This window comes from Rhinoderma darwinii, chromosome 7, assembly GCF_050947455.1.
Source record: "Rhinoderma darwinii isolate aRhiDar2 chromosome 7, aRhiDar2.hap1, whole genome shotgun sequence".
Taxonomy (NCBI): Eukaryota; Metazoa; Chordata; class Amphibia; order Anura; family Rhinodermatidae; genus Rhinoderma; species Rhinoderma darwinii.
In genome coordinates, this window is record NC_134693.1 from 48,838,297 (window position 1) to 48,863,651 (window position 25,355).

Genomic DNA, 25,355 nt, shown 5'->3' on the forward strand with positions numbered 1-25,355 from the left:
TTGTATTTTTGCTAATACACCGCATTACCAATTCATAAAATGTATTATTTATTGCGAATCCACAAAAAAATAATAATGCGGGTTTTAGTTGAGTGACAGTGAGAACTGCGGTAACGGCTTCCTCTCATGACTACAAGAACCTCGTCCTGTCTGCAGCGCTCAGGCACAGAAAGTGTTAATCCTCAGTGCTCCTTGCTCCACCCTGATAGGCCGGGAGACACAAAGCCTTAGTAACGGGGGCCGGCCGAGGATTGGTTGGCCGTTACCAAGACGTGCGACTTTAAGAGAGCGGACATCGAGTACAAGAGGCTGGGGGGAGAGGCTGACACCAGGGGGCAAGACGGAAAGAAGTACTGAGGCGGCGGGGGCAAGGCCGAGAGGGAGAGTGGCAGAGAGTAATGTGATAGTGTAACGGGACAAGAGGATTATCCGGGGGCAATGCCAGGGGAAGCAGCGCACTCCCTGTGATCCGGGGATGGAGAATCAGGAGCTGATCAGCGCAGCGGAGATTATCAAGGGTAAGAGACGCATCTCTGTGTGTACGTACTCCAGAATTACTAATGTACTTCTATACTACATCTGTATAGACGCAGATCTATGCCACACGTGTATTCAAATCAAACACATGTACACATCTTTGTCAGGGTGAAACTGGCCCATGATCAATATTTTGTGATTGGTGCCCAATAGTTTCACATTAACCCAATGTCCCATAAATAAAGTAATTATAACCCGGCAAACTATTCATTACACACTTGATGGTCTGAATAAGTTTGTTCCCTCTGCCTCCCACTAAAATCATCGTCGTACATACAAGTTAAGATCCATCAACATTCTAACGCACAACTTACCTGAACATCTGATCTTCTCCGATTGTCCTAAAACTGTCAAAAAATTATTGTTATTTATCGGTGTAAAAAAGTCATCGCATCTATCGTCTGTGCAAGATTAGAGAGATTTGTTTTATACACGTCCGATGACTCTCCAAGGCTTCACATCAAATCTCTTGCTGGATTAGGATGTGATTTTTATTGAAGGATGATCACATTTATTTGACTTCGTATCGTGATGCAGATCGGCCATGAGCATCTAATTTGGCCCCATTTAAACTTGAGACCATCAATGAGAAGTAAACGAAGGAATGAAGTTGTGTAAAGTGTAAGCTCTTCGTTCCAGTAGATAGATATATAGATTAGATATAGATCTAGTGCTTAGTTTACTTTCAGAACTTGTTTTCTTATAAAGTTAATTGTTCCTCTTCCTGTATTGTGTCCTTGTGGTGATACATTCTTTGTCTCCATAGTAACTCAAGTGTTTCACAAACCAATGCGTCACAAATATAGCCTCGTCAACTCTGTCCCTTGTCACTTTAGTCCTTCGTGATGTTAGAATTATGTCGGTCAGTTGTAAACTATACAGATAAAGCAATCAAAGTTGTTGCGCCAAGCCATTCCAAATACAGACTGTTTTATCTATGTATGAAGAATTGTGCAGGTCTAAAGATGGGTCACAGGAATGTCCTGAAAAAATCTGCAGAACCCCAGATATGTATGCATTAAATCTGCAGCATGTGAACCAACCCGAAGTCTGCCCATACATATGAAGATTTCAGGACTCCAGTATCAAACTGTGGAGAATAGCACAGAGATATCACCAAATAATTGTACCATACATTCCCCAATACCCAACCGTTTTTCTTCACATGAAAATATCCACCATGAAAGAATTGATTTACCCGCCATTGACAGTTGGGAGCCAATCTACCATATAAAGAAGAAAGGGGCACAAGGGTAACTGCTACATCAAATAGAAAGTGTCTTTGCCATTAACAAAAGGGCATTGGAATCGATTCACAATTTAATTTAGAATATCTAAAGTCCCTTTGACACGGACCAATGATCGGGCGAATGAGTGCACTTTTGAATGCCTGTTCCTGATCATTGGCCCATGTTTACGTGCCCGACGATCAGCCGACAAACAAACAAACGCTCGTTTGTCAGCCGATCAAAATTGTTATTATTTATGTATCAGCGTCCTTAAAAAGGCACATTTGCAATTCAGAACTAAATAATAATTAGTCGGTTGTTGGCAGCACATGATCCCGTGTAAACAGGGATGTCCTGCCAACAATGAAAATGTATGTCCCCGAATGATAGCACTAACGATCGTTCAGTCACGCACAGTACCAAAGTTGCTTCATGTAACTGGAGCTAAATAAGTGCCAATCGCATTGCTATATTGTCGATCGGTGATTGTCAAGGTAATTTACCGATACGGCAGATTTGGTTTTCAGCTTGGAAGGGCAGTATAATGTGGAGTTTAAGAAAACCAGAAGCAGAATGCTGAGAAATGAAATGAATCTGACTAAACCGATTTTGTGTTAACATTTTATATACATGTACCCATGTATGTGAGTGTGAGGCTCTGTTCAGACTTGCATCCTAAATCAGGTTTTTGACAACCAGAATAGCAGTTTGTGGCACTGTTCTATCCATTAAAAATAAATAAATAAAAAGGATTCAAAATAAACCAATTGCAGGGAAAAAACTTATCATATGGGATCATACAAATCCATCAGATCTGTTATGGATCCTGTAAAAAAAGGAAAGCATGATGACAGTGTGAACAGAGCTTTTTTACATTTTTAGATGACTGCCCTGTGACCTTGAATCTGATAGTCTGATGGGCCTGGGGAAGAAATTTATCCAATTTCGAAATGTGTTGTCCAAATTTTAATAAAATGGCCATCCGCACCTCTGGCTTTGACAGCGCTTCTGTTTACAGCAGTCATACTGCTCACGATATCTGTATCTGATAATCCGCCACTGATACCAGATAAAAGGAGTTTTACAGTATGAATTGTACAATATCTACAGCCATATTTTTCTGTAGACTTTGTTTAGACGTTAAACATTTTATGAGATTTTATGGTCCATATTACAGCCATAACATCCGGACCACTAGCAGTTTTACTGAATTGATGTTAGATCCCCATAGGAAGGAACCTAAAACACCATAGAACCCGAAGATAATCTATGTGATCTATACCCTAAAATGCGCCCAGACAGGGTTTTTTTTTCAAAATAGGTTTTAAAGGCAATGAATGTCCAAATATCCTACTTGTGATGTGAATATTATGCTAATAGCAAATAATTGCAGAAAGTGTTATCATCAGATACAAATGATTCCATTGTAAGATTGACATTGTGAGGCCAGTTATTATTATGTGCAAGACTGGAAAAGCCTCCGGTATACATGTGATGATCACCATAATACCCGGCCCCGTCTGACACTGCAATGGAAAACTATGATCTACAGTCCCTCATTCTAGGGACAACTGCTTGCTACAACTAACACTGAGCATTGTTCCATTCTCTCTAGATCGCCTGTACTTTGCAACCTTGAGGAACAAACCAAAAAGTACCATAAATACTCACTATTTCTGTACTGACGAGGAGCTGGTGTATGAGAAGTAAGTATGGCTCGTTTCTGTACATGTTTCTATATTCTCCAGGATTTTGTGTAAAATATTATAGGTTCTTGTGTTGTGGAAAATGCTCTTGAAGATGAAAGGGTTAAGTTTCACCTTGTTACCAATTATTCAGGGTACAGTATGTGTGTTGGGGGTAACATTACTAACTGTAACTAACAAATGTACATGCAGACTTCATGGTGTTCGTATCATGGTTGGTGTTAAAGGGACATTACATCAAACGTCTGTCTTATCTCCGTTATCTTCGACTGTGATTCCTCGAGTATTCAAGAGGTTGTATAAGTTTTAGGACTTTCTGCATCTTTGAACGCATTTTATTTACAGTTTAAATGTAGAATTATAAAAAATATAAAAATGTAAGTACTTTTTAAAAATATATTGTGTGAATTATAATTTACAACTTGTAAGTGCTGAATTCACCATTCTGCAAACCTCAGAGCTGAAATCTCCCAGCATTCCCCACTGTCTCAGAGTCTGCACCGAGCTTGCTCTGGTAATTTGCAGGCACTGTACAGTAATCTGAAAACCAAACTCCCCCACTTGTATGATGTTCATCTAAGCTGCTAGAAATGTGTCTGTTGACAAGCTTTTTGACTACTAGGCCTCATGCACACGACCGTACACGGCCGTGATTTTCGGGTCGGCCGGGGGCGCAGTGTCACCCGCAAACCACCCGCAAATCACGGGCCGTGCAAATGGCCGCGGCCATTATTTGCTATGAGCCTGGACCAGGCCCGGGCACCTGGGCCATGCACGGACCGTGGAAACTACGGTTGTGTGCATGGCCCCATTGGAATGAATGGGGACGCAATTCTCCCATGGATTTTCGGGGGAATTGCAACCGCAATAGCACATTCGTGTGCATGGGGCCTTACCAATACCAACCTTCAGAATTAAGATTTTAGCTCTGGGATAAAACAAAGGTTATTACTCAGGATCAGTACAAAATAAGCTATGGAATTGACAGATAATTTTTTTTTTAGTATATGTATTCTATGTATGAACTGTAAAGTATATGTATATGCCATACCTATAGAGCACACGTAATGCTTTATATGGTCATAAACTTTTCATAAATAAATCGTACAGGTGAATATCATTTTGTAACATACCTTATTAGAGAAAAATACCTTTTCTCCACTTATGAGCCACTTATTCTCCTGTCTACTGCACTGATCATTCACTCTCCGTTCACTGCTTAAAGAGGCTCTGTCACCAGATTATCAAATCCCTATCTCCTATTGAATGTGATCGGCGCTGCAATGTAGATAACAGCAAAGTTTTGTTTTTTTTTGAAAACCGATAATTTTTGCCCAAGTTATGAGCAATTTTATATTTCCGAAAGACACATCAGCTCCAGGCGTCAGAGAGTACAGTTGACATACACTTCTATTCACAACGCCCAGTTGGTAAAAACACAATACACGCCCAGTTGGTAAAAACACAATACACGCCCAGTTGGTAAAAACACAATACACGCCCAGTTGGTAAAACGAGAAAACACGCCCAGTTGTCCATTGAAAAGCTCATTTGCATAAATATAAAATTGCTCATAACTTGGGCAAAAATGATCGTTTCAAAAAAACAAAAAAACGTTGCTGTTATCTACATTGCAGCGCCGATCACATTCAATAGGAGATAGGGATTTGATAATCTGGTGACAGAGCCTCTTTAAATCCATCTGGAGAGATGACTGATTATCAGCTCACTGAGGGATAAGGTTACATGCTGCCAATAAAAGTCTATGTAGAGGGGAGGGGGTAGCAGAGGGTGAGAAAGGCAGAGAGAGTCACAGATGCTGCTTCAGCTTGTAGTAAGGCCTCATGCACATGAACGTGTTTTGTGCGGCCACAATTCACTCGAAAATCTGCGGGTGAATTGCGGTCTCATTCATTTCTATGGGCCCATGCACAGGACCGTGGTTTCCACGGTCTGTGCATTGCCCGGGACCCTGGACCGCAAAAAGATAGGACGTGTCTTATTACTGCCGCATTTTGCGGTCCAGTCTCATTGAAATGAATGTACACGGCCATGTGCAAGGGCCCGTGATTTGCGGGTGGCCCGCGGGTGACACTCCGCAGCCGTTTGAGCCGCAAATAACGGGCCGGGCACACCACTACGATCGTGTGCATGAGGCCTAAGAGTTCTATCTCACCCCAATGCTGCATTCACAGCTACACTGCTCATTACTGCTGTATACTCTCCATACTGCTGCACTTTCCATATATGTAATAGTTCGAGTTAGAATAGCAGGATTCCCCTCTTCTATGTGTGCTGTGCATAGAAGACATGATAGCAGTTAGTCTCTGCCCACTAGCTCAGAGAAAACTGAGAATTCGAGAGAGAGCCTGTAGAGCGGAAAACTGCTTAACAAAAATAATAGACAAGTCATATAATGGCCAGAAATAGTGTTCTTCCTCATCTACACACATATGACAGCTTATTCTGAAAAGTCATCTGAAAGGTTATGGGCGCTGTTATAGATTGTTTTAAAGGGACACTAATCCTAAAGTTCATCATATCTTTCTTTGCTATGCTGTTATAGCTACAATCTATTGCTTCCATTCCAGGCTGTAGAGGGGCTCCACTATAGTTTTCTTTATCGGCATTACTGACGAAGTCTAGAAAAAGGTCTGTCCCTTTATCAAAACGTTATCTCCAATTACCCCAGTTCTGAGGATCTTTTTAGTAGGCCTTTAGATCCATCTCACTTGTTGTAACAACTATAATACTGTGCCTAGTTAAAGGGGTCATGTGGGGACCGAAAAGTGTTAGCAGTGTACTCACTGCAGTCAGTATGTAAATACACTCGCGCTGATGTTGAGATTTTAATAGATTTTTGTATCTCTAGCGGGGGACCGAAAATCTAATTGCACAGTCTTCCTTCATGACGACACAACTCTTCATCGTGTGACCGGCCCTGGTGTACTCTATGTAATTGCTGTGCTACTGCTTGTACAATGGGGCCGGACACATGACTAAGAGTCATCATGGAAAAAAACTTCGGAACTAGACTTCCGGTACCCCGGCAGCGCTAGAAAAATCGATTTAAAATCTCATAATCAGCGCGACGGGGGACCAGTATGTATATTAGCAGTGTACTCACATACTGCAGTAAATACACTGATAATACTTTTCGGTCCCCACATAACCCCTATAAAGATGCTGAGAGAGAAGTGTTCCTGCAGGGAGAACCTAGGCTGATTCTCGGGTAAATTTCGCTTTTTCATTTAATGTGCTAAAATCTAAAGGGAATATCCCGTTCCTTACATGGATGAAGCTACGTAGATGTTAAAACTGTATAAAGATTTAAGCCTTGGTTCAGAGAAAATATGACAATGTCTGGTCTAGTGAACATGGTGTCACACAGCATTGACCTACTTTTCTGAAAAGGGCCTTCTGAAAAGGGCCTCATCATTGTTAATTCAGGAGGGTTTTTTGTTATACCGCCATTGTTTACCCTAAACCAGAATTAGAAGTAGAGAACGTCACTCTATCAAATGGGGGAAAAGAAAATATAAGAACAGATAGTGTTTTTGGGGTACAATAATGTGCAATCACCAAATTGAGAACTTTAGAAATGGTAGTCTATGATGAACAACTCTTTTAGTGTGATTAGTTTAGTGATCCGTGCATGGGACAAATGAGGGTCCGCTGACGAGCAAACGTATGCAGATATTGACCCCTGTCTCCCCTCCTTACATTCCCATCACAGGACCCTGAGATCAGTACAGTCAGTACCATATATTACAAGGTTAGGGACATATTACTGTATATTACATATATCATTTGTTCCCCTTTAGTATTGATTTCACTTGGGAACACATTTATATCAAACAGTTTACACCTACACATTAAAAGCAGAGGCGTGAAGGGATTCTAAGCATATAATTAAGTTGTCTTTTATTGCTTGGCATCAAGGGGAAGAGTTGTGGCAGGTTTCATTTTCTTTTTTTATTTATGATTTTCTAGGCATGATCAGATGTATGTATTTATTAAGTAGTATATATAAATAGTTCAAATGCAAATATGAAATAAAGAAAAGTGTCAAATTTACCGCAATGCGATCTTTATATAGCGACAACATATTCCGCAGCACTTCACAATTTAGAGGGAACATGTACAGACAATATCAGACATTTCACAGTGATAAAACTAGTTAAAGGGTTCATGTGGGGACCGAAAAGTATTAGCAGTGTACTCACTGCAGTATGTGAGAACACTGCTAATATACATACTTGTCTCCCGTCGCACTGATTATGAGATTTCAATAGATTTTTATAGCGTTGGCAGGGGACCGGAAGTCTTGTGGCACAGTCTTCCTTGATGACAACACGACTCTTCGTCATGTAACCGGCGCCGTTGTACAAGCAGCAGCAGTAGTTCATAGATTACATAGAGTAGAGAGGGGCCGGTCACATGAAGAAGAGTTGTGTCGTCATCAAGGAAGACTGTAACTAGACTTCCGGTCACTGCCAAAGCTATAAAAATCTCATAATCAGCGCGACGGGGGCCCGGAATGTATATTAGTGAGTGTACTCACATGCTGCAGTGAGTTCACTGCTAAGGCATTTCGGTCCCCACATAACCCCTTATAACGATTCAAACAAGAGGAGTGAAGATCCTTCTCACAAGAGCTTACAATCTATTAGGAAATAGGAGAGACACAAAATGTGAAAAGTGCTTGTTCAGTACTATGGTCCAGATATCTTTTATACACATGGGGCAGTGCTGTATAAGTAGTCACCAGTCAGTGTGTGTATGACGGATCTTAGTTTCATCTTCCCAACTGTTCAGCGCAGTGCAGTTGTAGTTCTAAGTACCTTTGAGAATTTGCGCAGTTAGGGCTGTATTTACATTTGGTGGTTACTGTTATTATTTTTAAAAAAAACACACATTAGACGAAATTTTATAAAAGTGGATGATCTGACCATAATAAGGATGTTCACATCCGCGTTCGGCATTCCGTTGTTCTGCTTAGTCTGAGGAGCGAATGAAAAATTCAAAGTGAGTCTGACGCTAACAGCTGAGCGCTGTACTCTGCTGTTTCGGTCAGATCCATAGACTTTAAATGATGCGGCACTGTGCATGCCCAGCCTCTGCTCCTTTCAAGCTCCTCCTAACCGCCGACTTACGACTGGGGGAAACGGAAGACAGGCGTGGTCCTTTGTTATGGCGACTGGTAAGAGTCCCAGCAGTCGGACCCACGCTGATCTTTCATTTTTCACCTCTTTATTTTTCACTTATCCTATCCAGATTTCACCTATTGCAGATTTTGACGTTTTCAGATTGTCAGCGTTCATTTTTGCGTTTCTTTGCACAAATGACTGGTGACTGTCAAATTTTGATCTGTTGTGGTTTTTAACACTGGTCTGTCATAATCTGAAGTTCTGCAGCACTTTCATGGATTTTAGCAAACCCTATATGGGATAGTTGCAGATATTTCTGCAAAAAAACTGCCGGGTGTGAAATTACAGTTGTCCTATCTCATGATGTGCATCATGAATAAATTAACAGCATTCCTGCTATGAGGATAAATCTGGGCAGACAGTATACCCTTTTTATGTGTTGTAATTGTTCACGTGTCACCGTAGAGTATATCTTCATTTTACTGTGATGGCTTCTAAATAGCACGAACTAACTGGTCTTGTTACCATCATTTCATAAATTGTTAATTGTAGAGCTCGGTCTGTGGCTCCTCTGTCCGGAGAATGTGATTGTGCCTCATTGTGGCAAGTGTGTGGAAGGGGCCCTGGGGAATACATTGCTAGGCAGTAAATATTATAACAAAAGAGAGCTTAGGAAAACCACACAATAGGTCAGCGCCCTCCCCACCTCTGATCTTGCCATATTTCCTCTTTTCCACTTCCCCTAATTCCCGATCAGCCATCCCTCCCTTTTTCTCCACAACTCCTCCTTATATATTTATGATACCGTCCTGATACTATGAAGTTTACCGCACTTAAAGAGGCTCTGTCACCAGATTCTAAGTGGCCTATCTTGTACATGATGTGATCGGCGCTGTAATTTAGATTTACAGCAGTGTTTTTTTATTTAGAAAATGATCAATTTTGACTGAGTTATGACCTATTTTAGCTTTATGCTAATGAATTTCTTAATAGACAGCTGGGCGTGTTTTTACTTTTTGACCAAGTGGGAGTTGTGGAGAGAAGTTTATGACGCTGACCAATCCGTGTCATACACTTCTCTCCATTCATGTAATCAGCACATAGTGATCCTGCGTTGTTTCACTATGTGCAGCCACATACACACACATTAACGTTACTCAAGTGTCCTGACAGTGAATAGACATTACCTCCAGACAGGACGTGATGTCTATTCAGAATCCTGACACTTCGCTAATGTTTGTGTGGGACTTACAGCACAGCAAGCGTGATCTCACTGTAAGCTGTCATTTACAGCGGCGCTCGTTTGCTCCTGTCACACGGAGCTATGGATGGGGACGAGCGGACGTTACTCTGATCGCTCGTCCCCATCCATTATTATCATTATGGCACCGCGTCTGCATGCTCTGCAGCCAACGATAATCTTTTACTTTTTTTAAAACTATACGACCAGCAAATGCTCGTTCATCTGCTGATTGTTCCCCTGTTTACACAGGGCAATTATCGGGAACGAGCGTTATATGAAAGTTCGTCTGCCCGATAATCTGGCAGTGTAAACCCCCTTTAGGCCTCATTCACACGAGCGTGAATCACGTCTGTGTGCTGCGCATGGAAATCACGCGCAGCACACGGACCCATTAATTTCAATGGAGTCGTTCACACATGCGTGAGTTTTCACGCAGCGAGACTCTGCTGCGTGAAACTCACTGCATGTCCTATATTGGTGCGTCCATATGCCGCCCATTGAAGTCTATGGTGTGCGTGAAAACCACGCACTTCACACGGATGCACATCCGTGTGTGCGGTGTGTGATCTGCACATCAATTCGATTAAAAAAAAAAAAAAAAGATGTGCTTTGCGAGTGTGTGAATAACGCTCGTTGGAATGAGGCCTTAGACTGCAGTAAAGTTTACTGCATTACCTTATCACAATGCACAAAAGTTATATAAATCCTGTTCTAAATGTCACACTAATACGATTATAGATAATACTTCTCCATCCCCTTTTATGTGTCTTACCACTTTTTTCCCTATTTTTCAGTTTCTATGCAGATTTTGGGCCTTTGAACCTTGCATTACTCTACAGATACTGCTGCAAACTCAACAAAAAGCTCAAGGTGAGTCATATTCATGGCTACATGGTTCTAAGGGTATGTGCACACACAAAATTAAAACCGTCTGAAAATACTGAGCTGTTTTTCCTGATATTCAGAAGTTTTTTAAGTAAACTCACGTTTTTCTCAGCGTTTTTTTACGCCCGTTTTTGGAGCCGTTTTTCTATAGAGTCAATGAAAAACGGCTCCAAAAACGTCTCAAGATGTGGCAGGCACTTATTTTTCGCGGGCTTCTTTTTACGTGCTGTTTTCTGAAATTGAGGTGTAAAAAACGCCCCATCGTATTTCCCATTGAAATCAATGGGCAGATGTTTGTAAGCGTTTTTCCGTTTTTTTTTCAGTTTTTACTTTAGACCAAGTGGGTGTTGTACAGAGGAGTGCATGACGCTGACCAATCAGTGACCAATCAGCGTCATACACTTCTCTCCATTCATTTACACTGCACTAGCGATATAGTTATATCGCTATGTGCAGCTACATACACTAACATTACTGCAGTGTCCTGATAATGAATATACATCACTACCAGCCAGGATGTGATGTGTATTCAGAATCCTGACACGTCTGTAGCGTCTCTGAGATTTACAGCAAGGCAAACTTAATCTCGTTTGAAATGACAGGTTACGCTTGCCTTGCTGTAAATCACACAGAGACGCTACAGATGTGTCAGGATTCTGAATACACATGACGTCCTGGCTGGTAGTGATGTATATTCATTATCAGGACACTGCAGTAATGTTAGTGTGTGTGTATGTGGCTGCACATAGCGATATAACTATAGCGCTAGTGCAGTGTAAATGAATGGAGAGAAGAGTATGACGCTGATTGGTCAGCGTCATACACTCTATATAACGCCCACTTGGTCTAAAGTAAAAACACGCCCACTCGGGCATTAAGAAACTCATTAGCATAAAGCTAAAAATCGCTCATAAAGTGGTTTCAAATAGATTGTTTTTCGAAATAAAAAGCACTGCTGTCACCTACATTACAGCGCCGATCTCCTTATGTAGGAGATAGGACACTTATAATGTGGTGACAGAGCCTCTTTAAGGCCCTGTTCACACAAAGTATGTGATGTGAACATTTCGGGTATGTTCACACAGCTTATTTTTGGCCGTTTTTCAGGCTGTAAATGGCCAGAAAAATCGGAATCAGAACGCTTCCAAACATCTGCCCATTGATTTCAATAGAAAATGCGGCGTTCTGTTCTGACGGGGCGTATTTTTACGTAGCCGTTTTGAAAAAACGGCTGCGTAAAAAGACGCCTGCGAAAAAGAAGTGCATGTCACATCTTGAGCCGTTTTTCGTTGACTCGAGAAAAATAGCTCCATAAAAACGGCCGTAAAAAAAACGCTTAAAAAACTTCTGAAAATCAGGAACTGTTCGAACGATCATGTTCCCGATTATTGGCTGTATATACAGGGCAGCGATCAGCTAACAAATGAGCAAACGCTTGCTCGTTGGCTGATTGCATAGTTTGTGCAGCCTATAAAATCATCTTTGTTGGCAGCAGATCTCCCTTTGTAAACAGGGGATGTTATGCAAACCGATGGGGACCGTACAATCGTATTAATGATCGTTTGTCCCCATATAGAAAGTATCGGTACGTGTAAGGCATCGTTCACATCTGCGTCAGGGTCCCGTTCTGACGTTCCGTCGGAGCTCTCCGTCAGGACGGGACCCTGAAGTCGACTACGCTATTGCTTCCGGCAAAACGATGGATCCGGTGCACAAAAGAGACAAACCGAAACCATGGGCACCGGATCCGTCACCATTGAAATCAACGGTGACGGAAACGTCAGTTTGTGTCTGCTCAGGGTCCCGTTCTGACGGAAAGCTCTGATGGAACGTCAGAACGGGACCCCAATGCAGATGTGAACAGAGCCTAAGAAAAGATGTTGTTATTTCATGAAGAATACAAATATTTACCAGAACAGGCCTGTCAGGAGAGATGACGGGTCCTCATAAATTTTTTTGGTTATGTTGTAACCTAACTAATGCACTTGCTATACCACAGAGTAAGGGGGGATTCACACGAGCGTGTATTCGGTCCGTGCGGGCTGCGTGGTTTTCACGCGGCACGCATGGACCAATACAAGTCTATGGGGCAGTACAGACAGTCCGTGCTTTTTGCGCAGCGTTTGTCTGCTGCGCAAAAAGCGCGACAGGTTCAAAAACTCTGCGTATTTCGCGCATCACGCACCCATTGAAGTCAATGGGTGCGTGAAAATCACGCGCACCACACGGAAGCACTTCCGTTGGACGAGCGTGATTCGCGCAACAGCAGTGAAAAGGATGAATGAAAACCGAAAAGCACCACGTGCTTTTCTGTTTCCGAACATCCAAACGGAGTGTCTTTGCGATTAGCGAAGCCGGACAAGCGTACCGAACTTCACCGGGTTCGGCCAAAGTCGTTTTGGCCGATCCCGGCAAAAAAATTATCGGTACGCGACGTCAGGAGATAGTCACTGTCCATGGTGCTGAAAGAGTTAAACTGTTTCAGCACCATGGACAGTGACTTGCGATCCCAAAATACATTAACCTGTAAAAAAAACCGAAGTTCTAACTTACCGATTACTCCTGTCTCCTTCCTGCAGTCCGACCTCCCGGGATGACACTTCAGTTCAAGTGACAGCTCCAGCCAATCACAGGCCAAGCACAGGCTGCAGCCAATCACAGGCTGCAGCGGTCACTTGGACTGCTGCGTCATCCAGGGAGGTGGGGCCCGATGTCAAGAGAGGCGCGTCACCAAGGACGCGTCACCAAGGACGCGTCACCAAGGCAACGGCCGGGAAGTTCTCGGTAAGTAGGAACTTTATCTTTTTTTTTTACCGGTTTTTCGCTGTTGTGTTCGGCATTCACTGTCGAGGGTGCTGAAAGATTTAGCTCTTTCAGCACCTTGGACAGTGACGGGCGTTGACAAGCCTCATCTCTATGATGCCGGCTGCGCGAAAATCACGCAGCCGCGCATCAGACACGCATGACACACGCAGCTGTCAAATGTTTTTTGCGCTCGCAAAACGCTGCGTTGTTTGCGCGCGCAAAAACGCAACGTTCGTGTGAATCTCCCCTAAAGAGCAGACATTGATCTACTCGGGATTGTTGAGCAAGGTCAATGAAGGCGTCTTTGCTAACTCTGCATTTACAATGCATTGACCTGACATTAACTTCTGTGGTACCTGATGAGGCTTGTCTCCCTGTACAGTGGATGGTTTTTCCTATTAATGAGTCTGTCAGACAGTATCCAGGAGATTAAGGCGGCCGTGCTCTCGGAATTAAATGAGCCAGTGTTAGTGCTCCCCTTCCCCCATTGTATAATCTGCCCCTCCTTGTTTCATTCTGATTGTGCAAGGAATCCGAGATCCGTGTGCTCTGAACAAAAGACAAGTCTGTATCTCGGCCGTGAAATCTGAGCAGAATCTTTTAACAAGCTTGCTAGAGCAGCAAGTAAATGTTGCTGAATGCGCAGCCTCCTGCCCCTTCTCCTAGATGCCTCTTTCTCCTGTACATGGCACTACTGAAGCCTTTTAATGGACCTGCTGGGATATGACTTATTTATAAAGCAAACTACGTGCGGTATATCTGTCACTTGTGTGTTAATGCGTAGCCATGGCCAATACCCGGGTTGTCTCTTTTTCATACGTAATTTCCAGTTCAGTGAGAATTGTCTTCATGGATATAAAGTAACATCTGGTTTGACAAAATATCGCACACTAAGGAGCCGGTTATCTCACTCTAGCTAGAATAGTTAGGGCTTCTCCACACGTAACAGAATTGCCGCTATAACTAGCAGACATTCCCCTATGGAGGAACCGCACCGTTTCCTGCGTTTTTTTACTGCAGAAAATGGTGCGGATTTTGCTGCGTTTTTTTCAAGCCTGTGATATGGTGATATCTCCTCTGAAAAACGCAGCAATTCAGTCCACATACCGCAGCAGGAATTGACATGCTGCAGAACGAAAAATAAGCAGCGCAGGTGAATTTCAGGACTGACATTTTACGCAGCGTCTGGGTGACATTTTCTCATTCACACCCACTTTGCTGCTGCTACTGTACTCTGCTGTGTATTTTCCTTCCGCAATTCCGGACGGAAAACATGCAGCAATTCCGTTACGTGTGGACGAGCCCTTACAGGGCACCCATTGAAATCAATGTGCATCTATCATGTCAATTCTCTTTTTAACGGGCACCTTCTGGTCATTCAGAGTTAAAAATCATGCTGTGATCAAACTTTGCAGCTCTATTGAAGGCCAGTATACTATAGGGACAAGTCCGCTGCACTATTAACAATATAATATTGTGCCGTCTGCATGGCAGCCGCCAATCACTGGTGAGTGGACCAGGGGCAGGTGGGCGACTCATAACTATGAGTCCACTGTATTCTATTTTCTCCGAATAGCCACACTTCACAATATTTTTTTCTGTGCTGTTTGGGCTAACAGTGAAGTGGACCTATCTCCATAAGAACATAGTATAGTAACAGATCGGCTTTGAGAGTGTATTGGGAACCTCTCTCTTTTAGCCCAGCATACCAAAAATAGACAGTTTTCCAAGGTCAAGTAAGGATATGTGCACACAGAGTGTTTTTGGGCCGTAAACGCCCGAAAAACGGCAGAAAAATCGGAAGCCGAATGCCTCGAAACATCTGCGCATTGATTGCAATGGGAAAAACGGCGTTCTGTTCTGACAACTGCGAAAAAGAAGTGCATGAAACTTCTTGGGACGTTTTTGAAGCCGTTTTTCATAGACTATTGAAAACCACTCCAAAAACGGCCGTAAAAAACGCAGTGAAAAACGCGAGTTGCTCAAAAAACGTCTGAAAATCAGGCGTTTTTGACTCAGCGTGTGAACATACCCCAACTAATATTAGCAATGAAATGCAGCATTTCAGTAGCACACGTGTTATTTGTTTGCAATGGGTTTTTCTGGAGCTCCTAGGAGTAGTCCGTTTTCAGCATATAAATCTTCATGATTGTATAATAAGTTATACAATTTTCTCTTCTATTCCGAGTATTAATTCCTTATGGTGTTCCTGCGTTTATTAAATGAGAACCTTCAGGTTGCCAATCTGTCCTGGTCATGTGGTGATCACCGTGCCACAGTTCAACAGCTCTGATAACTGTACTGTAATTGCAATGAACCATGCATCTGTGTGAAAATCACATGACCAGGACCGATTTCCGTCCCTTGAAAATAATCAATAAAGGTTCCACTTGACTACACTGCAAGCAGAGATCTTGAATGATGCACAACATCTGTCATAAAATTGCCTACAATGAATAAGCTTTATTTGCTGAAAGCAGAATACCATTTCACGCATTGCAGAATGATCTGATTACACCTGGTTTAACTGGATTTGGTATGGCATAAAACTATGGTTGGATTGTTTTGTCCTGTCATCTGCCAAATGTATAAATAGGACTTCATATCATTTAGCAGATGGCCCGATTGGCTTTGGGCCTTTATTTGATCAAAGTGGAAATTGATCTTGTCACTTCAGGAGTGACGTTGCCCAACCTTAGGACTCATTCAGACAAGCGTAATACTCGTCCGTGTGCTGTTCGTTATTACTCACAGCACACGGACACATGCAATTCAATGGGCTATTCACACATGTGGTGCTTTTTCACGCAGCGTGTGTCCGCTGCGTGAAACTCACTGCATGTCCTATATTGGTGTGTTTTCACGCATCTAGCCGCCCATTGAAGTCTATGGATGCGTGAAAACCACGGACAGCACATGGACGACATCCGTGTGCTGTCCGTGTTTCACGCATCAGTTACACAGAAAAGCAGAGAAATAAAAAATTTTTAAAAATGAAGTGCTTGCACGGAAGTGAAAAACGCAAAGCACACGGACGAGAAATGTAGGAAAAACGCTGCGTTTTTTACGCACGCAAATCGGACCCGCTTGTCTGAATGTAGCCTTAGGCTGGGTTCACACGTCCTGTAATCATGTTTTCAGTACGGGACAGTAGTTCCACGGAGAGGCAGGGACTCCTAGCGTCGTACATATGTATGATGCTAGGAGCCCGGCTCCCTGCAGTGTGTTCGGTCCGGGACTTGCGGCCGAAATACGTTCCGTCCTTTACGGACATAACATGCTCGTGTGAACCCAGCCTAAGTGTGACAAGTAGCACTGCACTAGACTCACAGATTTACCCCCCCCCCCCCCAAGCATTTTTGAAATCTGGAAGTCTTCATCCAGTCGTGACCCTACAAATCAAGCCGCACATTATCCTCTTCTTTATCATTCCGAAATCAAGTCCAGTCGGACTGCAGAAATCTTTGCAATTTATCTCGAGGAAAAACAGGCATCCAGATAATAGAACTGTGATTGAGTATAAATCTATGCGTCTATGACTACCTATAGTAACCATTGGATATTACAAAACATAGATCCCCCTGCATTTTCAGTTGTTAGCGCTATAACTCTGCATTTCCTCTAGGCCCTTTGGATGCAAAGCTTCAGTATCTTTGATCTTAATCTGATAATCATAGGGCCCCTTAAGAAGTCAAACAGGCAGAACACCACCAGTAATTATCAGGAATTACTAATTTGCTTGCTTGAAAGGCTGTGTACAAACAATCTTATCCTAAATGCTCAGAGAACAATATGTTACCATGGAAGGATCTGTACTGTTCTATACCACAGACTGCAGTCATCTGGATTGTAATCTGATTATGTTGATTGAAAATGATTGCACAATGAGTGTTTAGGCTTCGTTCACATCTGCGCCAGGGCCCCGAATAGTCGAATAAGCTATTGATTCCCTCAAAACGACGGAACCCTTGCACGACGGTGATGGTGATGGAAAGTCAGGGTCCCGTTCCGACGGAAAGCTCAGACGGAACGGGACCCTGGCGCAGATGTGAACGAAGTTTAAGATGTAGAAATTTTCAAATTGCCAATTCTCGCAAATAGAACTTTTCAGTATTGATAGCTCTGATATTCAGGGACCATTTATTTCTAGTCTGATAGATGAACTCCTATTTATATGTGAACTGACATCTACATCCCCTGACTCCAGTATAAACATGCAAGCTCGGATCTGACAGTGCGAATTTATTACCATGAGAAGAGGAGGATAAGTCACTACCAGACGCCTCCGTCAACGCTTATACTCTGGTAGAAGAAAAGTTGTGGCATATTAAATGCACAAATGCCCTTATTTTCTCTTTACGTCTACCATTGGACTGTCCCTATACTCTGGGTTTCGCCAGCTTTTGGCCTGTCTTTTGAGAAAATTTTAATTGAAATTGTGGCAATTATAGTCCATTAAAAACAATCTTTCTGGGTCCTTTGGATGCAGGGATTATTGCTCAATGCGGTTGGAAATGGTCCTATCCTGCTGTGTTTACGTCTGCACAAACCTACATCCCCATACATGAACCTGCAGCCCACATACATAAGCAGGCCACACGATCTCTGCTCAATAACCAATTTATTTTGTGTTTTTAAAGAAAATTCCGACCAGTCACATTTATCACCTGGAAATGTATGATTGCGTGTTCAGTAGATTGAATCCTATGTCTAAAATACACATCTTTAAATTTTCATAATGACAGCTGTTTAATTTTGTATTTTAACATACTATTTAATAAAAAATACAAATTCTGCCTCCGTAAAGGGGCAGATGGACAACCCCTTTTAAAGGGGACCTGCCACCAACTTTTCACCTATTGAACTTTACTCACCCCTCGCTGGCCGCTGCTGTCAAAAGTTCATTAGCATTATCCCCTCTCCTAAACTCCTCCTCCGACTGTAAATAACAGTATGAAAACATTTAGAGCCTTTTTTTGTAGTAATCCGTTAGTCTCATTCGTTCCTCTTCTTATGCCCGCCCACTGCCAAAAACTGGCCCGCCCTAAATAACAAAATCTTGTCTGAGATAGCGCGCATGCATCAATCAAAAGAAAGGAGGACAGGGTAAACTCGGAAAGGCTTGAGGAATGAAGAAATGACTCTTTTTGAACGAAGATATGACTCATGCTTATTAGCATACGGCGCGGGAACACTAAAAAACTGAATACTAAAGGTACAGAGCCGACTTAGAAGATAATTATAGGTTACATAAAAAGGATTTTTCACCCACTTCCACCAGATATTGCTGGTTTAATAGGTGAAATGCTGGTGACGGGTTCCCTTTAAAGCATACAAATTGTTTTTAAAAAAAATTAGGGGATTATTAATTGACTCCGTATTGATGTTTCATTATTCTTTTGCATTTTTGACCCGGCGTTGGTGGTCTTTAATTGTTTTCTATTCTCTATCCTATGGATGTGTCATTGGACATCCATGGATGTCTGGTCATACAAACAAGCAAGTGACTTCATCTCTGCTAGACGTCACCCCTGGTATATACAGTACTGTGCAAAAGTTTTAGCCAGTTGTCGAAAAATGCTGGAAATTAAGTGTATGTTCACACGTGGAACAAGAAGTGGCTGAAAATTATGGAGCGGTTTTCAAGGGAAAACAGTCCATGATTTCAAGGCGTTTTTTGAAGGTAAAAATTAAGCTTTTTTTATTTGAAGCTTCTTTTGAGGCCTTTTTTGTAGGGGGTTTTTGAGGCGTTTTTCATAGTGTCAATGGAAAATCCGCTCCAAAAACGAGTTTTTTTAATTTAGCAATGTAAAAATACACCAAGTGAACCGCACAGTGTATTTACCATTGTATAGAATGGGAAGCTGTAGGCGTTTTGGTAGTTTTTTTCCAAGCGCGTTTCAAGGCGTTTACGCTCCGAAATAGGCCTGAAAAAACTATGTGTGAACGTACCCTGAGAATGTTTTAAAAAATATAGAAGTGTTTAATAGTTTTAGTTTGATCAATTAACAAAATTCAACATGAATGAACTGAAGAATAATCTAAATCAAATCAATACATTTAATGACTGTGTTTCAACCTACATATGAAAATGATGATCATTACCACCTGTTTGGTATAATTGGTTAATCATACACCTGACTATAATCCTACAAAATCCATGACTTTGTGCAAGTGTACCTAGAACAATTGATACTGTTTTGAAAGCAAAGGGTGGTCACACCAAATATTGATTTAAACATAGAGGAAAACAGAGAGCCACACAATAGGAACATATATGTACAATGGTCATAAAGAAAAAGCAGTAGTAAAAGTGCACAATGTAAGAATATGATAGACATGACCACATATTCTGGATAGTTGCTGAAAGGGTACGGGCGTGTAGTGGAACTCTATCCTGCAACCATCTCCATGGAAATACTTTATATAATAATGAGCTTGGATAAGGGTAGAATGGAGGAATGGACAGTGTCTAACCATGGATACAATCAGCTGGACTTAAAGTGCTAAACTTTACATTATGAAGCATCTTTATGAAACATTGTTCACCCATATAACATTTATGCATGGATTGCCACTTTCATGGCTACATTAAGAGCACAATTACCATGGGTGTATTGGGGAGTCGACTCTATGGTTAAAGACATACTGTGACTCTTTAAGTGGCTCTGTCACCACATTATAAGTGCCCTATCTCCTACTTAATCTGATCGGCGCTGTAATGTAGATAACAGCAGTGGTTTTTATTTTGAAAAACGATAATTTTTGACCAAGTTATGAACAATTTTAGATTTGTGCTAATTAGTTTCTTAATAGACAACTGGGCGTGTTTTTACTTTTTACCAACTGGGCGTTGTGAAGAGAAGTGTATGACGCTGACCAATCAGTGACCAATCAGCGTCATACACTTCCCCTAACAGGGTCAATATATAACACCAATAACATAACCAGGGGAAGCCCTTGAGGTTACGGCAAATTAGAAATAGCCATCTGCCACCACCACTTGTTTTTACCTCCAGCCGTAACCCGGCTCGGAGGCACCGCTCAACTCTGCAGATGGCTTTGCCCATAAAGCACTCCAAAGGGGTAACACCCTAAGAATCCTTCCACATATTTTTGGGGGACACATACCCTGATGCGACCCCCCCCCCACCAGTTTTTACTGACCAACCTCAAGGACTCCCCCCGCCAGCTACCGTGACAACCTAATTACCACTAAATATACAACAATTCAACAGACACACCATACATTTATCACGTTACCCATTCCAGATCCCAGAAAAAAGGGGGCGGGTGGGCGGGACTGTGATTAATGTGACTCTTCCCGCTGTCTCCAACATACTGAGGAAAACAGCGGGAAGACCAAGATACACCCCACTCCTCCCATCCGAACCACTCCCCTTTCCCTAAACTCTTCTAAACCCTTCCCGTATCAACTTCTATACTTTAACCCTTTCCTCACCTACTCCCTCCTATACCTGTCATGGCAGCCTCCCCATACTGCTTGCAGGGCTATAGTGCGGCCGCTCCTTGACTTGGATAAGTAGAGTCGTGTGATATGTAATTTTACCTTAACCCCCTTAAAATAATAACACATGAAACCGAGGTTGGATTTTAATGGCCACAGCAGCCGTTTATTATACATTTTCAGAAAATAAAATTTTCATAACCAAACATTAAATTAACCTAGAATTCCCCAAAATTGGAATTCTTCCAAAATGCACATAAAACAAACCCCTAACAGGGTCAATATATAACACCAATAACATAACCAGGGGAAGCCCTTGAGGTTACTGCAAATTAGAAATAGCCATCTGCCACCACCACTTGTTTTTACCTTCAGCCGTAACCCGGCTCGGAGGCACCGCTCACCTCTGCAGATGGCTTTGCCCATAAAGCACTCCAAAGGGGTAACACCCTAAGAAGCCTTCCACATATTTTTGGGGGACGCATACCAATGATGCGACCCCCCCCACCAGTTTTTACTGACCAACATCAAGGACTCCCCCCGCCACTGCGAAATAGGCCTTGACCACCTCAAACCTGTGAGCTCCTCCACACCAACACCCCTCTTTCAATCCCTTCTGCCAGGGCCAGACTCCATAAATCCATCCCAACCTCATTTAAATGCACCCCATCCTGTCTCCAATAACACCCTTCCCCTGATTCCAGATCCATGTGCCTGACCACAACTCCTCCGTTTCGTGCCACAAACGCAGACACCGCCATATTCACCTTAATTCGGGCCTTATTCAGTCTGTCAACAGATCTGGCCAACCGCCATGTTTTTCTTGGCACAATATCCAACCACACTATAATCAAAAAAACCACAAAAAAGGCCATACTTACTAGGTAGGTGGGTGGGTGAAAACCCGTTCCCATCAGGACGCAGACGGGTCAAAGAATGCTGCAGAAGGAGTGTGCATTAAATAGTGATAGCCCCTCCCACTAGTCTTGAGGGGAGTGGCGAACTAAGTGCTCAAAGGTGTGCGATAAATGAGTGTCAGTGTAGTTCTAGGGTGTGAATGGATGGTAAAAAATAAATATGTATGTATGAAAGTGTCAGAACTGTGTAATAATGTAATAAAAATAAATAAATAAATGTGATGAATAGGGGTCAGTGCTGTGAATAGTACATGGGGTGTCAGTACTATGTGTAATGCGTGGAGGGATAATGTGCTGGTCGTCAGGCATGGTGTATCTTGCCGAATAACAGCCTATTTGTAACGCCGCTAGTGTTAGCTAAAGCGGGCTGCTCTGCATTCCAAACCAAACGCCAGCACATCATGCCCTCCCAGCATATAAGACCCGGCTGCGTCCTGAAAAAAGTGTAGTATACGTAGTAAGAAATATCCATGAAACATGGGGTATTAGTTGTTATTTTGGCCAAAATACGCAAAGCTCGCAACCCAACGTCAAGGGTCCCCAGTGCCACTATAATCAAGCCCGGGTGCAACGCCCATAAGCACAACACGTCGTGCTTAACATCCCTTACCAAATCACTAAATGGGCGCACACCCAAGTCATTCCCCCCGACATGCAGCACTAAGATCCCACGAACCCAGCCCAGCTGTGTATAAACCTGAAATTCAGGTAAAACCCTGTTCCAGACCATGCCTCGAAATCCTAAGCAATGCAGGACAGCGTCGTCCCGCGGAATCCTAAGTTGGCGGCCATCAGGGCGAACATCCGCCCTCAGGGCGCCCCAATACACAAAGGAGTGCCCCAAGATCCACACAAGACAAGGGCGTGAACCTGTAAAGAGAGAAACACACGCATACCTTATAATTCAAACTCGCACTCCATACAACAGTGACGTAACTTAACCACCTAGCAGAATTAACAGCATTAAATCAGATGAGGGCGAACATAAGTGCGGAAACGGTTGGACTCCCATCTCCCAATACGCCGAACCCCTGCATCATCCAACCCCCATCTCACTGCCTCCGTCGCTGCGCCAATCCTAAAAGAATGCGAAGAATACTCAGCCGTATGTATCCCGATCGCGGTCAAACAGTGTTTAAACACTGCACCAAATTGGAACCGAGATAGAAAAGACCCATTCTCGTCCTGCAACAAAGGAAAACCCGCTAACCCGACTTGTACTCCAAACGCAGAAAAGCAATGGACACATCACCGAACCCTCAATAGCAAACACAATTCTCCTGCCCCTGCCTGTTGGATCAGTTTTCGACTGGCGCAGCACAATCTCCACCCTATCAGCAAATAACTCCACATCATCCTGACACAGGCCGCCGGCACGCGACACACTCAGAGAGACCAATTCACCCAATCTAAAAGCCCCGAAAAAGGCTAACGAAAAAGCCAGGCGAAACAACCGTACTTCAAACCCTGAACTACAGACAACATTCACAGCCGTACCTAACAAGCAAAGAATGCGGAAGGAAACTGGCCGCCGACGATCTACCGAAACTCTCCCCCTCCGTATCCCTTTCAACGCTTGACCCGCCAAAAATTCCTTGGTCACATCCTTTAATCCATGTAATTTTAATCCGAACGCCACAGCGGACACAAACTTTTTCACCTTGGACACAGAAACACCAGACTCATACGCGTCCCCCAGCCAATACAAAAAAGCCACCAACCTGTCCCGGTCTGACCGGACGTCACCCAACGATCTCACCCAAAGCTCCCATTGAGCCCAGCCAGCCATATATGCCACCACGTAGACCTTGCCAACGATCGCTCAATTAATGCTTCTGCTGCACTGAAACCAGCTCCCATAGATGATCTGGGCACGTCTTGCCGATCCGATCCGCTCCCGGCGCCAGCTGACGGAAACGATCCCACTGCGAGCGAGAATGGGCGTCAGCAACACAATTTTCAACCCCTGGCACGTGCACCGCCACCACCCAAGCATTTAGGGACAAACAAACTAGCACTAGATGCCGCAACAATTGAACCACCGGAGGAGAATACGCGGAGATATTATTAATAGCCAAAACCACACCAAGGTTGTTGCAGTGAAAATGAATCTTCTTGTTCCTAAGCCTATCCCCCAAATCATCACAGCGACCACGATGGGAAATAGCTAGAGCAGGGCCAAGTTTTTCGTCAAACCGCATTCCACCCAGTTGACCGGCCACCCCCCGGCACACCACTGACCCCCACAATAAGCCCCAAAACCACCTCCTCCCGCTGCATCCGTAAACAGATCCAAATCGACGAAGTCGAGAGCCCTAGCCATCCATAGGGACCGCCCGTTGTATTGCCCCAAAAAACTATGCCACACTCCCAAGTCCGCCCGATGCTCAGCGCTGAACCGCACAAAGTGATGTGGCGCTAACAAACCAGCAGTCGCCGCTGCCAAATGCCTACTAAATACTCTGCCCATCAGCATGATCCTGCACGCGAAATTCAACTTCCCCAATAAGGAATGCAAGCTGCGCAACGTAACCTTTTTGAGACGAGACGTTTGCTGCACCTCTGTACGAAGAGCGGTTAATTTATCCTCTGGGAGCCTGCATTCCATCATGACAGAATCAATTTCAATGCCCAAAAAACGAATAACCGTAACTGGACCCTCCGTTTTATCAAGAGCCAACGGGACACCGAAGTCCCTCATGACCCCCTGCAAAGCATACAGGATATTGGCGCACACCGAGGATCCACCTGGACCAACGCATAAAAAAATCATCAAGGTAGTGAATAACTGAATTCACCCCCGCAACTTCCCGCGTCACCCATTCCAAAAAATAGCTAAAGGCCTCAAAATATGCGCATGACAAGGAACAACCCATGGGCAAACAACAATCAACAAAAAACTCCCCCTCCCAAAACAACCCAACAACCGTTGACTATTGGGATGTACCGGCAATAGCCGGAAAGCCGCCTCAATGTCCGTCTTTGCTAACAGTGCACCTTCCCCCTCTTCCCGAACTAAGCCCACTGCCTTGTCAAAAGACGCGTACACCACCGAACATAACACTGGATCAATGGTGTATCAAACGGAACTTGTTAGGCTCGCGCTTAGGCACCACACCCAACGGTGAAACAACAAGATCAGCCACAGGTGGTTCCAGAAAAGGCCCCGCCATGCGGCCTAACGCCACTTCTTTCCGAAGTTTGTCAGCCACCACCTCGGAGTGCTGGTAAGCAGACCGGAGATTCCGACGAGTGACTGGAATGTCATATGGGGGAGGAGGAATAACAAAACCTACGCTGAAACCATCAGCAATTAAATTTGCCCCCACCCTATCCGGATATCTACTTAGAAAGGGGGCCATCCTTTCCAACTTCACCGGCGTCACCCCCTTGACCAGCTGAACCCACTTGACTA

At 43.4% G+C, this 25,355-nt stretch overlaps 1 protein-coding gene across 2 annotated transcripts in view; it reads left to right on the forward strand.

The window, feature by feature from the left end:
• Nucleotides 1-245: 245 nt before the first annotated feature.
• CDC14A (cell division cycle 14A) overlaps nt 246-25,355 on the forward strand; it is a 92,890-nt gene continuing 67,780 nt past the window's right edge. The window contains exons 1-3 of one of the 2 annotated variants that reach the window (XM_075832226.1): nt 246-518; nt 3,382-3,472; nt 10,660-10,735. In XM_075832226.1, coding sequence (XP_075688341.1) covers nt 476-518; nt 3,382-3,472; nt 10,660-10,735 — 210 coding nt within the window. In that variant the 5' untranslated portion in view covers nt 246-475. The remainder of the gene's footprint in view (nt 519-3,381; nt 3,473-10,659; nt 10,736-25,355) is intronic. The other variant, XM_075832225.1, reaches the window with a different exon arrangement.